This window comes from Calliopsis andreniformis, chromosome 6 (genome assembly GCF_051401765.1).
Source record: "Calliopsis andreniformis isolate RMS-2024a chromosome 6, iyCalAndr_principal, whole genome shotgun sequence".
In the NCBI taxonomy this organism is placed as follows: domain Eukaryota; kingdom Metazoa; phylum Arthropoda; class Insecta; order Hymenoptera; family Andrenidae; genus Calliopsis; species Calliopsis andreniformis.
Window position 1 is genome coordinate 15,067,016 of NC_135067.1, and position 22,366 is coordinate 15,089,381.

The 22,366-nt window shown below is 40.8% G+C and overlaps 1 protein-coding gene across 2 annotated transcripts in view; it reads left to right on the forward strand.

Moving 5' to 3' along the window:
• Window positions 1-22,366, forward strand: part of LOC143181118 (semaphorin-1A) — a 260,427-nt gene that overhangs the window by 237,125 nt on the left and 936 nt on the right. The window contains exons 10-14 of one of the 2 annotated variants that reach the window (XM_076381357.1): window positions 11,831-12,179; window positions 12,653-12,735; window positions 12,819-12,917; window positions 13,963-14,247; window positions 21,081-21,224. In XM_076381357.1, the coding sequence (XP_076237472.1) occupies window positions 11,831-12,179; window positions 12,653-12,735; window positions 12,819-12,917; window positions 13,963-14,247; window positions 21,081-21,224 (960 nt within the window). The remainder of the gene's footprint in view (window positions 1-11,830; window positions 12,180-12,652; window positions 12,736-12,818; window positions 12,918-13,962; window positions 14,248-21,080; window positions 21,225-22,366) is intronic. The other variant, XM_076381358.1, reaches the window with a different exon arrangement.

A 22,366-nucleotide genomic window follows, 5' to 3' on the forward strand; every position in this document is an offset into this window, starting at 1 on the left:
CGCCGTCTGCCTCCTCATCCTACGCTCATCTGCTCTCCGCCGTCCCTTCGGACCTGCCCTTTCCAGATGACGCCCGCTACGAGAAGAAAAAATGTCGACGGTCGCTGGGGAACCGGGGGAACGTAGATGGATAGTAGGTGGATAAAGGTTCGCGGGGAAATAAACTGCTGGACGGTGGAAAGGGAACAGCTGGGATGCTGGGGCTGGATACTGGGGACTGGGACCGCTGTTCCCTGGACACGATCCCGTTCGGACGAGGTGGATACGGAGACTGTTCGGACGCAATAAGCTGTTAAATGAGCGATTATTAGCTGGAGGTTCGATTTCTTTCGTGAGTAATTGGGTTTCTTGGAGAAATTGTTCGGCCTGGTAGGGGAAATGCTTGGGGACACTTGGGATCTTTTTATTTTATTATTTTAAAAAATTGTAATTCTTGTCTCTGAAAGGTACTCCTCAAATGTAGTTGCATTAATATTATGCACAAATATTGTATATATTTAGAATAGTAAAGAACAATGTTAATGAACATGTTTTATATTCTCTTTCTATATTTTATGATAGCAGGAGCTGAGTTGCCCAGAACTGAAACTATCTTTATTAGATAATTCATGTTATATTGATGAGGTTACAGAGAGGAAGTATTAAATTTTTGAATATTCTACAGAGAGTTTGAAAGCAATTTCAATATACTCCATACTATTTAGAGACAATCTCCTTCAAATTTGAAATTGAGGTGCAGAGTGTCTTTATTCATTGTTAGAACATTTCAATTTCTTTACCTGCATAAAGGCAAATCCTATGCAAAATTATTCATCGAATATCTGATAACAGTTGTCTGTTAGCAACGCTATCGGTAGAACAATCGGATACCTTACAATTACTATTAACTCATCGCTTAGACATCGCTAGAGGAATTAGGAGAATGTGAATGTGGGTACCATATGCTCTGCGAGGAGTGAGCAAAGCGTGGGTCATTATTTCCCCATCGTCGCTCTCCCACTTCAATACCAGACCTTTTTCGGACAGAGCTCTAACGAGAGACGAAATATGCATTCATCACGAGACGGTGGCACAAAGGCAGGCATGGTTAGAGCCAAGAAAATTACCACTTACATAGTTGGGATCCTGAGGCGGGTTTAGTCAGTCTAATATAATAACATGATTGATTGCCGCGCGTTGAACTGCCACGCGGTGATTAGATGCTGGGCGATACGAGACCAGCCATGGGCGATGCTTCGAACCGTTGGGCGTTCTGGAATTCGTGCGACTTTCATCGGTATCCCTGAACTTATTTCATTTATTATATCCCGTTTGTCGTCACCTTGTAATATAATGTCATGCGACTAGGCAGAAAAAGCTGGACACGGTTGAGAAGCCATGCAGAGTAGGTCCGTGTGTTCCGCTATCATTAGAAGTAAGGTAGCGCTGACGATAAGCGGCGTATGATGTCATTCGTCTCATTGTTTAAGCACTGATCGATGTTTGGATGTAATTTTTATCAGTCTGCAGATCCTTACACGGGTTCTGTAATTTCTGACAAGTCGTTGCATCATCGGCCGTGTAAATCACTCTTTAATTAACTAATTATCTAATCGACGTTCACATATCTCTTGAATTATGGGATCTGGTGGCTAGTTTCGAAAGTGGTGCAATTAACCTTTCGCACTCGGACATTTTTCAAATTCAATTTCGTATTCATTAACAATTATCGATACTTAAATAAGTATAAATTCTAGAATTATTTACTAATTTATTAAGAGTAGAGATAATTACCTAAATTACGACTTTTACCAGTTAAAAGAAAAAAAGTATCAGTATCTCCATATGGGGACCACGGAGAAAACGGAATCGACCAATTTTCTTATGCCTAATAATTAGCAGCTCAAGATTACTCAAACCTTATTACCACTCATACAACACAATTTCTCAACCTCCAGGAGATTTATCGCCCTCTCTAAAACCATTTCTCTGATAACCGTATTTAAAAGCATTCTGTCCCCGAGAGGTTAATACTCGCTAATCGCGCCCTCGTGCCATTTATCAGTCCCTTGATTACCCCTTGTCGATTTTTAATCGTCATTAAGAGCAGTGTTCCCGCTCATAGCATCGCTATTAATAATACATAATCCAGGGACGGCGGCGGTAATGGTGAACGCGAATCAAGGAATCAGGATCGATAAGGGATTAAAGTTTCAATCGCGAAAATGCGCAGGATGTATCAGCGCGGAAAGGAGCGGCGGTGAACACCGTTTTAAAGCGTCGTGGAAACGGTTTTCGTTCAAGTGGCGTAAAACTAACGGCCACGATAGTAGTTTCCTGTTAAGTCAGACGCGGCCGGAAGAATTTCCCGAAATTTACTTCCCCACTTTATGCCCCGACGAAGCTGTTTCACCTGAATAGCAAAGGGGCGAGAGGGGGGCACGGAATAAAGACATTGTTAGTATACACTGGTGCATGTACAATGGTTGGAACTTTGTTATTTATTGATCGTTATTCGTGCAGAAACCAAGCCCGTGCAGAATGCATACTTATCGGGTGCCGTTCGTTTCCCGCGCAAGGATCCGATACGTTCTGATAAAATTTCCGCTGGCTGAGGGGAGGGAAAAAGAGACGACGGTGTATGCCTCCGTAAAAGAAAATAGAAGGAGATCGCGCGGAAAATCGGGACGCGGTTTATCGAAGACACGCTCGATTCCTGACCGAGAATTACGCTTTTAGTCTGCACGGTGGTGTGCCATTGGAAGAGATGGCCCCATGCAAAGTTGTACCGTGAGGCGAATGGCCTTGTTACTGGGTAGAGCGCAATTTCTATGGAAAATTATCAATGGTATTAAAGGAGAACAGAATTTAAGGTCAGAGTTTGGAGTGTGTGGAAGAGAAGTAAAACTTTTTATAGGAAATGCTTGTCTTTAATAAGACTGCTTATGGGACAGAGCTGGGGTCTGTGTCATTGTAGTTGTACGAATGTCGTTCGAAAGGATAATTAATTCGAATTGTAAATCTAGAGGGTTATAATATGTAGGTGCTAATTGAAATGGAATGATCATTAGTGAAATTTCCTCTTGTGGGGAAATATAATAAAGAGGAGTGAAAGAAACGACAATCTGGCCATTGCGTTGCAAATAATGATTCTGTTAGTAATTTTATTACACGTGATAATATATAATAATTATATAGAGCATTAAAGAAAGTAACTTTCCCATGAAATTAGAAATTCAAGTTTTAGTGGAACTCGTAAAGGTATTCAAGCATAATCCAAGTGGCTCTTGAAACGAGGTTTGATCGTGATAATAAGTTCGTTTTATGGGTATACGCTTAACAAAAACGTAGGCATTTTTTACGGTGAATTAACGTTTGTGTCGGTCTCATAGAAATTAATTCGTTTCGCTTTGAAATAGGACAAATAACCGCGTAAACAACGCACCACGGTCTCTCGTGGTTAAAAACTCTACCGCGAACCATACCGCATTGATTCCTCTTTCCCTCTGAAAATCAGTTACTTATTGTTCCTCGTGTTGCATACAGACTTTCAACAGCGAGATTTGTCTTCTCGATAATAATGTACTCGCAATACCGAACCTTCTGACTAATGAACCGCCACAAATTGAGAGCTTTTTTTGCTGTTATTTGATCGAAGAATTTTATTAAGCTTTTTAAGGAAAAATTGGTGTGTTATTATCAGGTAAAACTTGATCCATGTGTATTTGATAGTATTTTTCGATCTATCTAATAATAAGATGCATTTTGCAGTTGAAGCTAGAGTTATCGTTAACTCAAACGGCTACAGAATATTTTCTTTCACTGTCAAACGACCGTGGAAATTGTTTTAACGAACATCTTCATACTTAATGCGGTAGCAAAGTTTCTCTGCAACTCACTGGCCATACACTCCGTAGATCCGTTTTTCTTGTGGTCGAGTTTTCGGAAACTGCGAACTTCTCGTGGAAAGTAACATGCACATTTGAATTTACTTGGACGAAAGTTCTGTCGTGAAGCTTCCTCCATCCGTTTCACTGTGCTTTTGACTTTAAGCGAGAATCGAAGTTTTCACCTCGTCATACAATTGATTACGGTAAAATATCTTAATCATTATTATTCCCTACTGAATTTATTATAACTCATTATTAAAAATCCATCGAAATTTCTTCTTATCAAATTTCAATATTAAAAATAATAGAAGCAAGAAAATGTCTGCACAATATGATACAGTATTCTCTAACAGAGTTACTTATAACCCATTATTAAAACCATATCAATCGAGTTATATATTATAGAATATTGTAGCTAAAAAAAGAAGCTTGCAGGAAAAATCTTCCATCTCCTTTAACTGAATCCTCCAAATCGATATCCCTATAATTACCATTCTAAAACGATTACACTCATTTCGTACGCTCGCCGAGGAGCTCAATTTACAAAGGCCGAACCCACATCTACCGAGGCTGCAGATGAAAAATGCACCATCGACTAAATTACCGTTCACCACAATTTACTTAGGGATTCCCATTTACGTGTCATTTCCAATAGGATGACCAGTACTCCCTCTTATCATAACTATCGCGCTTTGAAAAGGAGCCTGACCTATTTGAACTTATCCACCAAAAAGCCTGGTGCGCGCGGCCGCGCACGCCTCGAGCTCATGGATCAACAGTATTCCCTCGATTAAACTTCCCTCTGGTTGGATTCAAGCCGGGGCATCACTTCCCTCGCAAACTCCTGGTGTATGCCCTGAGAGGACTCGGCAGAGGTCGAAGATGGGTAATAGAGGAAGGGAAGAATAAGCGAAGGGATCACGATCCGCGTGTCGTGTGCGCGCAACCCACAGTGGGATCTTCATCGGTGCTGGCTGGAAAAGCTACCACTGGCGAATTTGACAAACTTCCCTTGGCCACACTTTGTCACCGAGAGAGAAGAAACGAATGGCCGGAAGATAGCCACGTTCTTGGAAAAAGAACACGACGGATTCCTTAGGAAAGTTTTCAACATCGCTGGGATTTCGTTTATACAGTGGTTCTACCTACGTGTCGCGATAGGAAAAAAAAGAAAGGAAAAATTGGCCCATCAAAGGTGTCTTTTTTGTCGTTGGATCAGAACGTGGGTGGGTAATTTTGAATAATTTGCTGAGGGGATAAATTGGTGCGAAGTAGGTTTCATTGAAATTATAATAAAGCAATGTTTTTAGAGCTCGTCTACTGTTACGTATTTTCCAAAAATAGTATCTATTAATATTATATATGTATTTAAATTTTAATCTGAATCTAATGAGAGAAAAATTTCATTTTCTGACTTATTTAAAAATTCGCTCACTACATTAGTTCAGTATACTGTTTTAATTAAACAATTTTTTAATGAATTCACGAAGTACAATAGCTGCAGAGGAACTATCCACTGAATTTATGAGACCAGGAAAATATACCAAAAATTACTAAAAATTCTTTTACTCCAAAATGAATCATTATTTAAATCTGCTTTTAGCGATATTTTCAATGTTTTGCCCATCCAGCTTCATATATCTAAGTAACAAGATCTCTTTTCAGCCTGCAAAATATCGCAGGAATAGCCAGAGAATTTATCTTCAAAATTACGCAGCGATGCGTTGTTATAATTGTTCAGTCTAATTCTTTTTTCGCTGGATCTCATGCATAGGTCAGAGAGGAGAGAGCAGAAGTAGAAACCCAAGCGGGTTGGTTCGACCTTTTAAACTCGAGACACCCCGGACTGGAGCACGATAACGTAAGAGCACCACGTAGCGAAAACAGACGAACGTTTGCTTGCTCTTTCGACATTTCCACTCGCTTTTTCTCTACCTTCGTCCTTTACTATTCGTCGAGGAAAGTGTTTTCGCGAGCGTATGGAACGCGCTGCATCTCCTCGCGACTTATTAAAGCGAGAGGCGGGTTGCTCGTAAACAGGCTGATGTTGTGGAAACGAAACGTGAGATCCTTCGAGGGACACTCTTCATGTAACTGTCCTCGATCGTCTTAGCCACGATGTTGCTGCACTGCGTTCGAGATTTGAGTAATTGAAGGGATTGCACGAAGGTCTACCATGTGACCGAAAAACCAGTTTCAGTAGGAGATTCTGAGAGAATTCAATGTTCTCGCGCCATTCTCGAAATTGCGCCGGTTGAAACTGTTTGCGCAAGCAACTTCTATGTATGAATATATTTTCTACCAGTTTGGCTTGTGCTCTCGGCAGTCAAGCCTCGTTGAACAGAATTGTATGCGTTTAATAATACTCGATGTAATTTAAATGTAAAGTTGCGTGGTAAACTGTTACCTTAAGAGTTTCTCTGTGTAGTTAATTATGATTTAATTAATCATTCTTCGCTTTGACAGAAGACAGTCGGTAGGTAATTAAAACTAACACTTTGAACATTTAAATCATCAGAGTATTTAATTGAATTCAGTGAATCAGTTCAACTGCTTTTAATGATAAAATGATTCTTAAAATACTTTATATAGCTGAATATTTTACAGCCTTATAGAAGTAATTTTACATCTTTTAATAATAGGTATTATATAGTATTATTTTTACTAATTTTAGAGCAAAGAATTATTCTTTCTCAGTGGCACCGAGAATTTTATCTAACCTCATGTAATTGTATAACATTGATAATAAAGTTTTTCATAGATAACTTGCAAGTTATGTGAGTTTATGTCACAGCATAGTTCATAGAGTGCATTGACAGACAACTGAACCCTTGTATACACTCGCCTCCACTGTATTGGCATGGAACTTACAACGAGCATTGGACTGGAGTAAAAATATTTTGTTACGTAACAGTAGGGGGCGGAAACTTGCACGGACGTTTAGAAAGCACCGACTTGGAAAACATATTTCGGAAAGAAGTTCCACTGGAAATTTCAGAAAGAAAACACTCACAGACGAAAAGTTCACGTAAACTTTCCACCCCCGTGTCGGACGTGGATTCAATCGCAAAAAACGCTTGAAAATTTGATTAAAACTCCTTCTAGTGAACTGCTGTAAAGTATATAATTCAGTGATCTCAAGATTTACGTGCTTCGAGAGTGGAACTTTACGTTTAGAATATTGAATACTTCCTTTTGTACTGTTTTTAATTGAAATCCGTATTTTGGCCTAAAAACTCGTAATCTGTTGCATAAAATTTCAATAACGCTGCATGAATAATGAACCTACCCGAATAGTGGTGATACAACATTGAAATATAAAAAACACAATGCCAGTCCGCATTTAGCTGATGTTTATTGCATCTGATACAGCCGTCTGCGAGTTCCGTGTTTATAATCTGGCATCTGAAAGTTATCGGAATGTCGACTGACTCAGTTATCGACGAAAAAAGCCTGAAGGTGACTTTAGTATTTTTTAAAAAAACACGGTTGCTTCCTCTCGTCTTTTATTCACGGGGGTTGTGTCAGAGAAGCAGTTTAAATTGAAAACAATAAAAGTTCGCCGAAAAATTTGATCAAAAATACAAAACAAAGTGCTTTAAATCAATAAAGCGAAGCTTCCTGCATTAAAGACACACAGAAGATAAGAATACTCTCAAGCGAAGTAAATACAGAGGCAATAGAAGCAGTGGTCTACACTAAGGTTTGTTTAGTGGAAACTTACAGAACACTGAAAGAACTTCCTCGACTCATAGGACTGCTAAAAGGAAAAAACTCTTTCTTCAAAGTTCAAAAATTACCTTGCAAAGTTTCAATCCTCTGATATTATCTTGAAAATCTTTTCTAAGAAGAAGAGATTTCTTAATCACTTTTTTAATCGCTAAGTCTGCATCAGTGAAAAAATAGAGCATTCTCGATCAGGCACGAAAGTATCATTTCATCGTTTACCGTAATTGAGAAAATGATTCTATACTCTTAGCTAATAAAAGTGGATCACAGAAACGGATTACCTCATATAATCGAAATAAAATTTAGCGATTAGCGCGAAGAACGGCAGTGTACAGCGTATGATCGAAGGAAAAAAGCGCATCACGTGCTAATCTAGCTGGGAAAAGAACAATTGGTCTAGCATTAAAGGGGCTCGACCTCGTAACATTGCCGCGCGCTCTCAACTTCGCCTGTCTATTCACCTGCTTGAGTGTTTTCGTGATCAAGGATCCGCGGCTTTATTAAAGCAAGGAGAGTATTTACCTGGAAACTGCTCTCGTAAGCGCGATGGTGCTTCGAAAGTGCCGTTCCCCGCTTTGACGAAACGAACAACAATTTGCACTCGCGAAGTCGTCCGCGTTTCCGCCCCGTTGATCATCTTTTCAAGCCGCTCCTTCGAATCTCCCAACCGAATTTGTAATTACAGCAACCCGCCTTTACATGCTCGCGCTTCCGTTCTCCGCGCGCTGTATTTCGTGCCTGTAGAAAGCTTTTCACGCTTCTCGCTTCTCTGTCTTCGTTGTCACTCTTACAGCTTTTCAAACTGCTCGAGACTTGATTGTGTTTATGACGGTACCAGCAGCATTGGTTATTTTTGCTAAGTAGAATGGGAGATTTAAATTTTTAATTAAGGGAGCGTTTTATATGATTAAATACTAAATGTGATTCCATTCGCTGGAATCAAAGGGTTTTTCTTAATAATTATACGTGCATAAAAATATTAAATATGTATATTTTATGAAGTATTTTAGTAAAAATAAATAAAAAATGAATGCGTTATTGTAGCATCTGCAAAGGGTTCCTTTAACTACCTACAATATACGTAAAACGAGGAATATTTTACAACCTGCTGCTGTTGATAATATAAACGTCATTAATGAATAAAATACACTCGTGCAGACGGTCCAAAATATAGTAGCCACTCCTTTCAAAATATCCACTGTAATTACAATGGCGTTTATTTAGCAATTAGCTTTAGTATTCAATTATAAAGTAGTAATTAAAAGCATGCAAATTATTCATGTGTAAAGGTACCCGACAATGTGAAAAACAGTTAATTTAACTACCTTGAAAAAAATCGTATTTGGTAACTCAGTGAGAAGCAGGGATCGCTGAGCAAACATAACTCGATATACCGAATTAATTCGTCATTGCGTTTCATAAAAATTTGCTCAGCGATGAAGGGAAGTATATTCCAGAAAATTTCTTATTAACTCGACTGCTGTCATTTCGAATCTTCTTCAGGTAATTTCTCAAGCAAGGTAAAAACTAGGGCGATGCCCTACCAGAGAAACTTCCCAACGAAATTGGCCTAATTCCCTAGGAACTTGACTGCCAGTAATAAACTCGTAATCCCCGCGCAAAAGAAATGACGAAATTTGTAAACATGATGGTCGACGACTAATAACTATTACAGGAAACACAAAATTGGCACGTGGAAAGAGGACGAAATTTACCAACAAAAATATTCACCTAAAAGAGGGAAATAATAGACAGTACATCCTACGAACCAAATAGTACCTCTAGGCCATTCGCATTAAATCGTCTCGTCGATGCAAAATTAAAGATGACAGAAATCTCCGTCCAATCAGGCGCAACGATAATGGAACCCGCGGCAATTTCGAAAATTACTGTCCCCGATTCTGTTCGTAACACAGCGAACCGGCAGACGTCAGCGTGACGTATTATTCAATGTTTTATGGAACACGAATTACCTTTTCTACCGTGCTAATGTCCTCGAAGAATGGCTACATTAATGGTTTTTAGCTTCGTTCGTGCGGAATTAACGGCAAGGTGACGGAAAACTTCCACCCCACGTTTTCTTTCGCTTTCGCCATTCAGTCGCCGCTCTGACGAGCTGGGCACACCGTAGATTACGCTTCTTTAACGTTATTGTTCCCGACGAATTTTTAATATTAATGTCCATCAGTAGCCGACTGCGCGGACCATTTGATGGGACCCGTGTGATTTAGATGCCAACGCCAAGACTCGTGTCATCGGCGTAAACTATGCATCCAGGCCGAATTTGAATTTAAGATCGCTTTAGGCTCTTTGTGAGATCGAGCCTCTTTACCTCTCTTATTTTTATCCTGCGCGAAAGGACTACGAGGACACACGCTCGTTTGACGATCCTCTTTATCTTCATATTCGATCCTTCCATCTCTCGCACCGATTGCTCTTTTTCAGTACCCGACCCGATGTTATTGCCCTACCTTTCTTCTTTGTCCCCCTGTAATTCGCTTCGAATCGTCGATGGATATTTAATTCTGCTGGATTCTGCTCGGATCCATTTGATCTGAAATGGTTTACATCTATGTACTCGGAGCATGATATGGAACATTGAGGAAATCTCTTACGTTAGGGGAATGACGATTCAGTAGGGGGCTATTGTGAGGGATTCATGATCAGAGTTCTTTATGTATTTTAGAAGCATACACTGAGTTCATGCCATGCACCGAATTGCATTAATTGTGAACTGCTTTATTAAAATGGGAAAATATGGAACGAAAGGATCTCGATCAAAGCATCACGAAACTTATTTTTAGAGTTTAATCAGTTGAATTTAATCAGCATTGCGAAAGGATTCTGCCTCTACAATCTGTCTTTAAAATGAGAAAAATAGGAGAGTGTTACCCTCAAGGAATAGTCGCTACGAAATAAATTACCTTATTATTTTAAACAGAATTAGTCTCTGAAAAATAATCTTCAAACTTCCTGAAAGTTTCCCTGAACCGTAGGATATTCGTTATTACCCACTAAATTGGATTTCATTAACAAAAGACTTCATCCTGTTCTTCAAACGTGTATTAACTAATCTTTAAAGTGGAAATGACGATTCCAAACCGAGAACGAAATTCATCCACGGGATAATACGCTAACGAAATATCACGGTCCATTTTCAATTAAATCCAACAGTCGAAAATAGTGTTGTCACTTTACATAGCGGAGGGCTGCCGCGAGAAGGGCCATATTTTCCCCTATCCCCCCGTTCACAGAGCAACGTAATTGATATTACACCGTGGATGTAACGTCATTCACTGCTATTATGCCAGAGGTCGCTGCTCGGATTAATATTAACACCTTATTAGCTGCCGCGGAATTAACGTTACAATTTCTCCAGCACATACGCACGGCGACGAACTTGAACTGTTGTTTTTACAAGAGCAGGCTAATTTTATAATGCGAGGTGTTACCGACGCGAAATTGTTATTACCGCGTAACGAGGTATCGCATTAACATTGCACAGCCCCGCGAACAGCGATACTCGTTACACTAATAACCCTTTGATTATATCCCGGTTCCTAACAGTGATTTGGAAATTGTAATTGTCCAAGACACCGCATAGAAACTCTGTAATCCTTGCCGAGAGCGTGGCGCGACGCGGGAATAGCTGTTTAATTAGCAGCAGGAAAGTCAGAGTTCTGTTAATTGAATTGTGACGCTTCGAAAGGTGCCTAATCTCCTTGAACTGTTTATAACGTGGTTTAGAATTGGGCATATTGTATCAATATCGTTTAAACATTGACTCATACATAAGCTTCTTGGTATAAACTCGTGGACGATGCTTATAGATAGTCTAGATTCATATTATATTTCATCAATTATTGGATCTTATTTTTACCTGCAAAACTCATTGATAAAATTTGACTTAAAAGACTGTAGATATCAATAAATCTTTTCTCCCTTAAAAGTGTAATGCACCAACATTAGCTCCCTTCAATTCAGATAAAACGCAGCGGTAAATATCAGTCTGAAGAGATCTCAGGGAGTCTCAGGATTCCCACTGTTACAGGAATTAATTCTTCGCACAGTAAACTGAAAGTGATGGTACACCGATGAAGCCCTGATTCCCGGAAGTGCACGGTCACGCGATCATTCTATCGAATGAAAACGATAGGATTGAAAAACGATCAAATCGAAAGCGATCGCTCAGGCATTTCATAGATCAATTGTTTTTTTCAATTGTTCCGCAGAGTCAACCAGTGACGTGACGGAGGGTGTTTACGCTGGTGAACGCGCGCGACTCGTTTACGGAGTTTTCACCACTCCCGTGAACTCCATTGGCGGGTCAGCCGTCTGCGCGTTCTCCATGAAGAACGTTCTCGAAGTCTTCCAGGGTGCGTTCAAGGAGCAAGAGACCATAAACAGCAACTGGCTACGGGTACTTCCGGAGAAGGTGCCCGAGCCAAGGCCAGGTGCGTGCGTGAAGGACTCCAGAACACTTCCAGACGTGACCGTGAACTTCGTGAAGGCGCACCCCCTCATGGACGACGCGGTTCAGTCTTTCTTCTCATTGCCTGTGATAACCAAAGTCAGCTTCAAGTGAGTTGCATTTCTTCCCCTCTTACTTTTTTATGGTACAAGTACGTGAAGTTACTTCAATTAAAAGTCCACGAATTTTATGTGGACTGAACTTGTCTTTAAGAAATTTGAAATTTAGTTCCAAGTCAAATTTACTTAACCATTGCACAAGGTTTACAAAATGGGGAAAATACCATTCAAGATATAATAATTCGTAATTATTAATGATAATAATCATTAAATGTTCAAAATTATTTGTAATTCTGTACGAAGTTTTCGTATGCAAATAATAATATACATTGTGGATTCTGTATAAATTCAATATTCATCGAAGTAAATTCTGTCAGCGGCTTTAAATAATGTACTCATGCCAGCATTAACAGATTCTGCTAAAGGGAGAAGGCCAAAGCAGAAATTATTTATGGCTCTGAATATTTTTGACTCGGAAAACAGAATGCTAAAGACTGATAATTAAAGTTAACGACGTTTTGCAGTTACAGATTTACCAAAGTCGCCGTAGATTCTCAAGTAAAGGCGCTGGATGGCAAGGCCTACGACATCCTCTATATAGGAACAGGTGAGTGGCCTATAATTGCGCACGACGACGAACGGAAAGCACTCCCGCGGATTCGATTAACATAATTTCATAATTATGCGTAGACGACGGCCGAGTTCTCAAAGCGCTGAACACTCGCGCGCCTGATTCTCTCAGCAACGTCGGCCAGGTTATCGTCAGCGACGTTCAAGTGTTGAAATACGGTAAGCTGTCTCGAAATATTCCTCGTTTCTTTGTTTGTTTACACCCACGCCCGAATAACGCGACCGTTCATAAAATTCAATGTTCGATCGGACGGGTCTGATAACACGTCAACCCAATTACAATGCAAAATAGGAAATTTCTGGGGAAGGATCGAACGTGAATCTAAATTTCGGTGCTCAAGAATTTAATTAACCCCGTTGAATTATGCACGGTTCTGCCGATGCGCGATCTGTCGTTTTCCACACAGGATCGGTACAAAAAAGAAACGAAAGCAAAAAAAAAAAAAAGAAAGAAAGGAGAGGAAAAACAAATATGCAGAAAGTTATTTCTTCGTAATAGGAGTTCACTTGTAACGAGACGAAAAAATAAATAAACAAATGAAATAGTAAAAGTATAGCGGTTCGTTTCTCGACTCGTTGGATGAACCGTCACGAACTTGCAGGCAAATATTCAGTTATTCATGTGATTTATTCGGTCGCGCGTATTTGTAGCAAACCGTAGCAAAAATTCGCGTTTCACGTGACGAAACAAGTAATTCGCGCAAACTGAATGCGGATTTCGTGGATCCTGTTTCTGGACGTTTAATGGAAGCCTTCGTGGGGAAGAAAAATTTGAATAATAGAGCGTATTTCACGTTTTCTTTGTGAATGAAATACAGGGAAAAGAGAAAATAAATGTTATTAACTTCATTTATTTTATTTCTTCATGAAAAATAACCGCCTGTTTCACCTGCTTTTTTACGATCCAACGAAAAAATTGTGACTCGAATTTTAATCCAACAATGCAATAAACTTGCTCTTTGCCTTTCAATAATTCCTAAAAGGGGATCACATATGTTTCAAAAGGCATGGCTTTTCGTTTCGCTTCAATTTTATTTATATTATCAAATTTTTCATGTCGATATATGCGTTACGGTTAAACATGACTTTAAAGCAATATTTGCATGGTTCTGTGCGATCGAGCACAAAAATATCCCATAATTTGTATTGGCCTCTACTCCCAGTGTAATTAGACTGATGGTAATGTGAACATCGAAATTTCTAGGACAAGCAATCAAGGACCTTTTGGTGGTCCACCTGGCAGGCGAGGCGAGCAAATTGGTCGTGTTTGCAGACTCCGAAATTCGTGCAGTCCCCCTTCACCATTGCGACTCCCCAGCAGCAGGCACCTGCGCGTCTTGCGTGGCTCTTCAGGATCCTCATTGCGCTTGGGACGCCACGAAGAACCTCTGTGTGGCTGTGTCGACGAAGCTCCATGACAGCGACGCCGACAAAACCCTGTTCCAGGACATTACGACCGGGAAGCACAAGGGCTGCGGTTACGAGCTAGGTAATTAAACTCATTAATTCGATTACCGTACTTATAGGAATTTATACCTTCAAAATTGATTTCGTTCCTCTGGAACTATGGAAACGTTGAACGCTGTAACTTGGCTGCACTCTTTCGTTTCTCCAGGTTTTTTAAACACCGTGCCTCTATTAAACATTAATAATATTTATCGACCGCGTGGCATGGCAATATTTGTTCCTTTAAGATTTTCAGCTTTAATGCAAGGCACCAGATGAATACCTTCAGAAATTGCAGAGGGTACTTTTAATCTCTGAGCAAAGCTGCAATCTTTCTTTATTAATTTTATTAAGTTGAAACAAGCTTAAAAATTAATTGGGTACGTTGTACACAGGGCAGCTAATTTATCAAAAACAGACTTAGGGAAAATTCCATCGAGCAAGTACAGTATTCTCTCGGTGTATATTCAGAATCTAAATGAAACTAAAAACTAAGTCTAATATAAAAAGAAACTAATATACCCTATACATTCTTGCTTAAATAAAAAAAAGAACTCTCCTTAGATAAATCAACGAAATAGAAATGGTACCTACAACGCCTGTGCAAAAAGAAATTACTGTATCTCATAATTCTCGGAATTTCAATAGCAAGTCTTCCGCCACATCGAGCATTTGGCGAAGCACAATTCGTGCAGACCTAGTTCGCTCAGTTTCGATGTAAGGAATTGCGTGTCTCGAGACGACCAGAAAGTTTCCGAAGTTTTCGTTCCCCAAATGGATCGTTCCTTTGAATCGAGTCTCGTGTACAGTCTAGCGGCACGATTGTTGGGAAGCTGCACGATACCCTGTGGAATTTTTTTATCTACCTCCAGACTCTACGTTCGAAAGTGTGCATCGGTAGCATGCGACAATTGATAGGAAATCCCGCCTTTAGGTTATCCTGGAAGCTTCCCTTTCCCAGCGACTGTGACGGCGACTTACCTACTTAACAACAACAGTTTATTCTGTCGACTTCTCGCGCTTGCACTCTGGAAGGGAATGCCTAGAGGAAAGTCATCCGTGAATATTCGCGCGCCACGCTTCCTGATCGGCTCTACAGTCGATTCGAGGAAGCGAAGCTTTCTTCGAAAGAATTTCATTCGTGGATCACGGTTCCTAGACAGCGATTTTCAACGCCTCTATCGCGTGGATCGCGGATATGAGTGGAGTCTTGTTCGCTGTGGTAGTCAGGCGTCTTTGAAAAGAATTTTAGGGAATTTTCCCTGGTGTCCTGTGAAGCGTTGTAGTAGACTGGTACATAGTGGGTTAGAAGATTGAATTGAGTTCCTGTGAAAAAATTTGTTTAGGGCTTTCTATAAATAATGGAGGATCTGTCGAGTGTAAATAGAAATAGGAAAAGAGCGTTTTACATGAACTCAGAAACATCTGAAATTGACAAGTTTCTAAATTCAAAAAATTACACACCTGAATAATCCTTTCGTTTAAAATCGTTTCGCATTTGCATCGTCTCAAATGAAGCCGCATATTTCCGCTTTAAACTCGAGATTGAGGTCTTTCGCCTGTTCCACTATAAATTTTCTCAGGAATTTACTCATTAAACTGGTGAAACTCTTGCTAGATGTTTCACATGCACTTGCACACGTCAGTTTTACTTTGAAAGCTTCCACATCTAGCTCCTCTCCTTTGGATTTGTTCTTCTGCTCGCTCCTTTATCCATTAAACAAAGAAACGCCCGCGGAGGTTCGATCGAATCCTGAAATCGACTGGAAAAAGTTCCTCGAAAATTATTCCTATCGTTGGAGAGATAAAAAATCGCAATATTTCTTCGTGGACGTCCGCTTTAAAACTTCCATGCACGCGTGCACACGAGAGGGTCTTATAAACTTCAGCATATTCATATTTCACGCGGCTTATCGGCCACCATCAATTTTCCGCTGTAATCGAATTCGCATCGGGCGCTTACATGCTGAACGTACGCAATGTGCATGGCGTATCGGTGCATCGGGACCGTTTAGGAACGCGATTTCTTCCTCCACCGACCATAACAGCTACTTAGAAGCATTTCAATCTTTTTCTCCCCCTTCTTGCCTTTTCTCCATCGAACCACGAGCCTTCTGTACATCGATTCTAGATTTTTATTATCTCTTTAATTGGCAGCCAAGCCAGTGAACTACTACCTCCATGGCAGCTGGCTTTTCCACTTGTTCTATACTTCCGTATTGAAACATTTCTACGGACTTGCGTTCGTATTTTTATACAGTACCGATCAGCCTTCTTTTTATTCAGTTTTTATCAACTGAAGCAGGTCCTCTAACTAGGGGTCTCTGTACTGAATTTTCAGAGCAAAGTGAGGAAAAGGAAGATAGGGACTGGAAAAGAATAGGGACAGGAAAAAAGAAAGGAAAGGAAGGGCCATAGAGCCACAAGCGAAAAAAGGTTGAGAAACTTAGATCTAAAGACACCAAAGGGATATCTCCCATTCCACGGGGTAAAAATCCACATCGTGACCATAATTCAAATCAAATGGTCCCACTTCCAAGGGAAGCATTCATTACATAGCTCAGGGCTAGCGTCTCGACGTGGAAACACGCCGACATGAAAAAGTGAAGATATCCTAACGTTCGAGCAAACAGCCAGCACGGTGCATCAGGGAAGTCCGAAAGTCACCTTTTTGTCGTCGAGTATTGTCGAAGGTGCGCGTATGTAGATGCGATAGCCAGCTATCGCGCTGGCTGAACGTTCGCCAGAATCGATTTATGACATTCAACACGGTGTACAACATCGCCACGGTTGTGCGGAACGTGGTACAGGCTGTAGGATAAATTGGAATTTATGCATCGGTTTATGTCGCCTGATACGTCCCTAACGAGCGTCACTTGGGTCGTTCGCGACTAGAAGTCGTTGAGATCGCGAAGGGATAGATGCTCAAGCTACAGTGCCAAAAACGGTTGTTCCTGATGCAGGATAGACATAGACGATGTTGACGATCGAGCGGGAAACGCGGCGGAGATTAGAAGACTCGCTGCTTGTTCAACTTTCTTCGAATCACTTACCAGGCTCTGCATTTACTAAGAAACTTGTTACGTATAGTGGCTTCAGCTATAAAAAAACTTCCAGCTGAAACCTCATTTTTGTAAACTTTGCATTGCACAGACTATTAGTTTCCTTTACTGAGGACGACTTTTATACTGTCACATGAAAGCCTTAAACCTAGACGACTTACATATTTATCCTGAGAAAAGTAGGATCTCAACATATTGTCCCTATTTCAACAAGGACATTTGAATATGCAATAAAAAGAGTGTACACGATAGGAACTAATTTTGTAGAGAATTTTCATAAATAGAATACATGAATAAAAGTAGTTAAAAGAAGATTAAAAAAATTGTTCAGAGAAAAGAAATAGCTGAAGTTACCATTTTTCAAATTTCTGAATCGGGGAACACTTCCCCTTAATCTCCCTAGGTTAATCAAAAGCAGCGGACAGCCCCGTCACGTCCCACGAGCCGATTGTACAGCCCATGCTCTCTTCTGCGAGCAAGTTTGACCTACTACTCTTTTATTGGTCGCATGAATTACCCACGAGACGGAACTGCATGAAAGGCTGGTTTTCGCTGAAAGTTGCCGCGCTTACGCGGCCATCGCGGATGAAAGTTGCCTCTTAAGGCGCTCATCGTTATTACTTACACATAACTTGGAACTAGGCAAGAAGCTCCTTCGAACGAGGCGCAGCGTGCATTGAAACATCGGCTGCCGAACGAAGAATCTCGTTGTGACGAGTGTTCGATGCCCGTCGCCGAGCGGCGCTCGTTAAATCTGCATAAAACGGATTAACCAACGAGATCCATCCGTATCCATGCAGCCGCCAATTAATTTTAATCAACCGCAATGCATTTTCGAGGCCCGATGCTCAGCTACTTAATTAAACGTCAGAAAATATTGCGCTGGGTGTTTTGTGGAAGCTTTCGCGAGCGTCGTTCGTTAGAGCTTATAAGTGTTCATCCTTAACGATTGACGAGAGGAAAAATTCGTCGAACGTCTGTTGTTTATTGGCCGCTAGATTCACGCGGGACGATTAGTATGATTAAGAGATCGTATATGCATGCTGAATGAACGGAGTAGATCCATATCGTGGTCTGTTGCAACGAGCATTCTTCGTTCCGCGGCTTTGATGGCTAATTACCGAGTGGAATGTGTTGTAGACTTGCTTTTTTTTGTAAATAGAAAGACGACGCACGTATCCATTAATACCTTTTGTGTCGAAAGTGGAATTTTCAGGGAGTGGATAAATGCATTCTGTAATTTGAAGTAAGATGAAGAAAGTAGAAATTAGGGAGAGTTATTTATTACCATATTTCTGTGATCAAAATTTAATAGACTCTTTTTAGACAAACTTTTAAGTATCACAAGAATAACTAAAATTCTACGGTCACGTGGAGCGTGATAATTTTAAGTTTATTAAAATCTACATTTTTCGCTTATCGATGTTCCTTAAGTTGATTAGAAGATACTATGAAGTAGCTTTATTAACATGCTCACAGTTCCATGATCCATACAATATGTAGGTCAGGGCAATTTAAACAATTTCTCACGACACGTTTGATATACAGATCTCATTAATAATGATACATTTTCTTCACTCTCCTTCCTTTGATATTTCTAACAGTTCTCTGAAACTTGTATCCGACTTACAAACTAACTGAATTAGTACACTTTCAGTAGACTGTGAGCATATTAAATATCCTCCAGTTCTTTTCACACTAGTCTTCAGAAAAAGGAAAACGTTAAACGGTGCATACCTACTTTCTCCTATATTAACCCATAAACAGACAATGCGGGTATCCGCGGAAGACTTTCAACAATAATGCAAACGAGGCACGGATTTTCCGCTAGAAGAAACCGAATCGTTCGCGGAAAGTGAGCACGATTTGGTCCCAGTTTGTCCCGCGCGACGCAAGAACTCGCTTATCATCGAGACACGTATAATTTCCTTCGGCTGTAGACGTGCCTCGATAAACTCTGGCAGCTGAATAATTTCTAACTGTACGGAACTTATTCCGCTGTGCACCTTATCATGCGCACAGGTTGGACGACTAACAAGCATCAGAAGTACGGAACCGGTACGACGTACGGTTCTCCGATTTTTCTGCGCGTTCGTTCCAGGGATACCGTCGAACCCGTCGTCACGTATTGAAATTCTCTGGCCGAGCGAGCACCGTGTTATTACACACCGCGCAGAACGCACGAAAACCGTTTCGAATTAATACGACCTTTAATCAAAGCCGCCTTTCAGTCATTTTTGCGCAGTCGGAAACAACGTAACAGCGGTTCCAGTGATTGATTGAAAAATAAATTGGCTCGGGACTGCAGCGCGGGACAAAACCGTGGCGTAGGTGGAAAGAAAGCCGTGAAAAGTTTGAAAACAACAGTCGTTTGGTCCTGGAATAAGGTTCCCCTTTTTCGGGGTGCCGTACAATGCAAATACGTTCTTAATGGTAGCTGCTAATTGTAGTTTCTTCTAGGCACCTAAAGCTTAACTTTCGTTCGCGGAGTGTTTAAGGAATTTAAATAGATTTCCTTCTGACATAATGGTTGAAGGTATCGCAATGTAGGCTGTACATTTTATTGTATAATGAGAAGTGGAAATCCTCTCTATGTAAATAGACTTGTCGAAGACTGAAACTTAACGACTGTTTGATTTCCTTAGAGTAAATTAATTTGCGAGATTTACTCGGAATTCGGTCATTAATTGTCCTCTCCATTTGGTTTAATACGTATTGTGTCGATCACGTAGAAGCACTAACTTTATGCACTGTTACTACTTAATATTCCGTGTCACAAGGATGTATTGCTGCTGTACGACGTGATCGACATGAGATGCGATCCCCTTTACTAAAAACTAATTTGCACTTAATGAAACAGTATTTCAGTAAACCATTACAAATTTACGCTAGCGTCGAAACAGCTGCAGAAGTCGTAAATTCCAGCTGAATCCTGTAACAAATACCCTGAGAGTCTCCATATCGGGCAGCGAGATCAACAAAAGGCATATTGCATATCGTTTCGCGATGGTCTCCCTTCGTTCATTGACCGTGACGGCTACTTACAATTTGTAGCGAACCGCTTTACCCTTTCACCGTTACCTATACTAACGCTTTTTACGTATTCTGCCATGGGTATCGCACAGCTAACGACCTCTTCTTGCCCACTTCGTGTGCCCACATAACGTCCCCAACATTCTATACGTCACCAGTGAAATCCAGCTGCTGCAGAGGCAGAGAGTATCAACACATTGCGAGACTCTTTCCATTCCCATCTTTTAATAACCAAGGAAGTGTCATTAACACAGACGAATATACTCCATTTTTGTGTAACTAATACATAAGTATGAACGTCTATAATTGACACGTTCACAGCTACCTGCTTATAGCAAAGAAAAAATACTATTTAAGAAACTCTACTATCTGACACAGCATGTAATATTCTAGTATAGCGTCTAAGCACTAATCTAAATATTTTAATTGCAATTAATGTAGACTATTAATACAGATTAGTAACTCTGGGAAGCCTCAGAGCTACCAGTGAAGATACACATCTGTGTGAACGTGTTAACCATAGCTGTGGTAACGTTCCATTAATTATTCTCAAACAATGCATTCGCTATTATCACTCTCATATGATTAGCCTTTCAGAAGTCTTGGAAATTAATCGAAAACATAATCGATCTTGGTTTGCATGGCTTCTGGGAGTTCATGTGTTTCCAGCCGCCTCGGCTATCAATAATCGACGTGTCATATTACTTGTACTCATTATCTACCTTCAAATCCGATTGCCATCTGTACCTCCCATCATCAAAGTGGTGAAATGTTGCTTCAGAGATGGCGAAACCCGTGCAACCAGCGATTGCGCCCGAAATCGGGCGAGGCGAGCAGCCCGATGAACGGGACAATGAAATCGTCATCGAGCTGGATCGAGAAAATCAGTACGGTCGTACGCAGCCACGAGCTAACGAGCCTCAAGGTAATCATTTGCACAATATCCAGATGGTCCACCCACTTACATAATATGTATAAATAATAATTACATCACGATGCATTTTTCCGTGTTCCCTTTGGTTCATTAAGTCTCAATCGCAATTCCACCTTCTCCACAGTCACTACGCGCTTTCGAACATACACACGCACACTCATACACGCGCGCAATCACGTTGCTCGTTTTTACTTCAGTGATTCGAGCTGGTTTAATTCGTTTACAGTCGCAACTCTCCTCGTACATTCACTTATACACGTTGTATCCTAACTTTGTGCACCGTACTCACCCTGTTGTCTGTCTGTAACTAGTCGCACCAGCACTCGTGTTCCTGACATCCGGTTTTGTTAAAATTACGCGTGTCCAAGTAGAAAACAAGAGTCCCGAAAAAAAACCTGTGCACATGGTTACGCGGGGACGAGCAACGTCCAACGCTGAAACTCGAACCTGAAAGTCCTGCTTTTCGAGGACCCGCGGACCGAGTTGAGAGCAGGCGAGTTTGGATCTGGGTCTCTTAAATACTACAATTTATTGGCTGATGCCTTATCCAGTATTGAGCGCTCTGAATTCACGAAATTTAAAGAGTAGAGATTGATCTCCGTCTGAATGAACTACGCTCGTGAGGTCCTGATTAAAGTGGTGTATCGCGTAGAAATGTACGATCAGAGCCGAGAAGCGTTCCTTTCATCTCAGGGTACCCTTCAGGTCCAAACTCATCTGCTCCCAATTGTACCTCGTCATTACGCCGTGATCCCCCGCGAGCATTTCGTTTTCGTGATTCCATTTTCTGCTCGTCGAAAGCCGATCGTACAACGTAACGGTGAATGCAACGTCCACGTTAGCTAGAGTTCCAGGGTACCGCGATCAACTGTGACCAGTGGGATCGCGAGGCACGATAGAATTGTATTCGGTATAGATTTTCCAGTAATTTATACGGCTGAACGAAACGGTCGAGGTTTTAGCATTAATGTATGGATTCGCGCGGCATATCGAGAAGAAATGAAGTTCGGGCGAACGGTTCAAATATGTAGCACCGCCGCTGGCGATTAAGCGACTCGCATTAATGGGAACGCTGATGACACGCTGAATGCACAATTTTAATTGACGAGTACAGAAAGCAACGTAGCTTGATT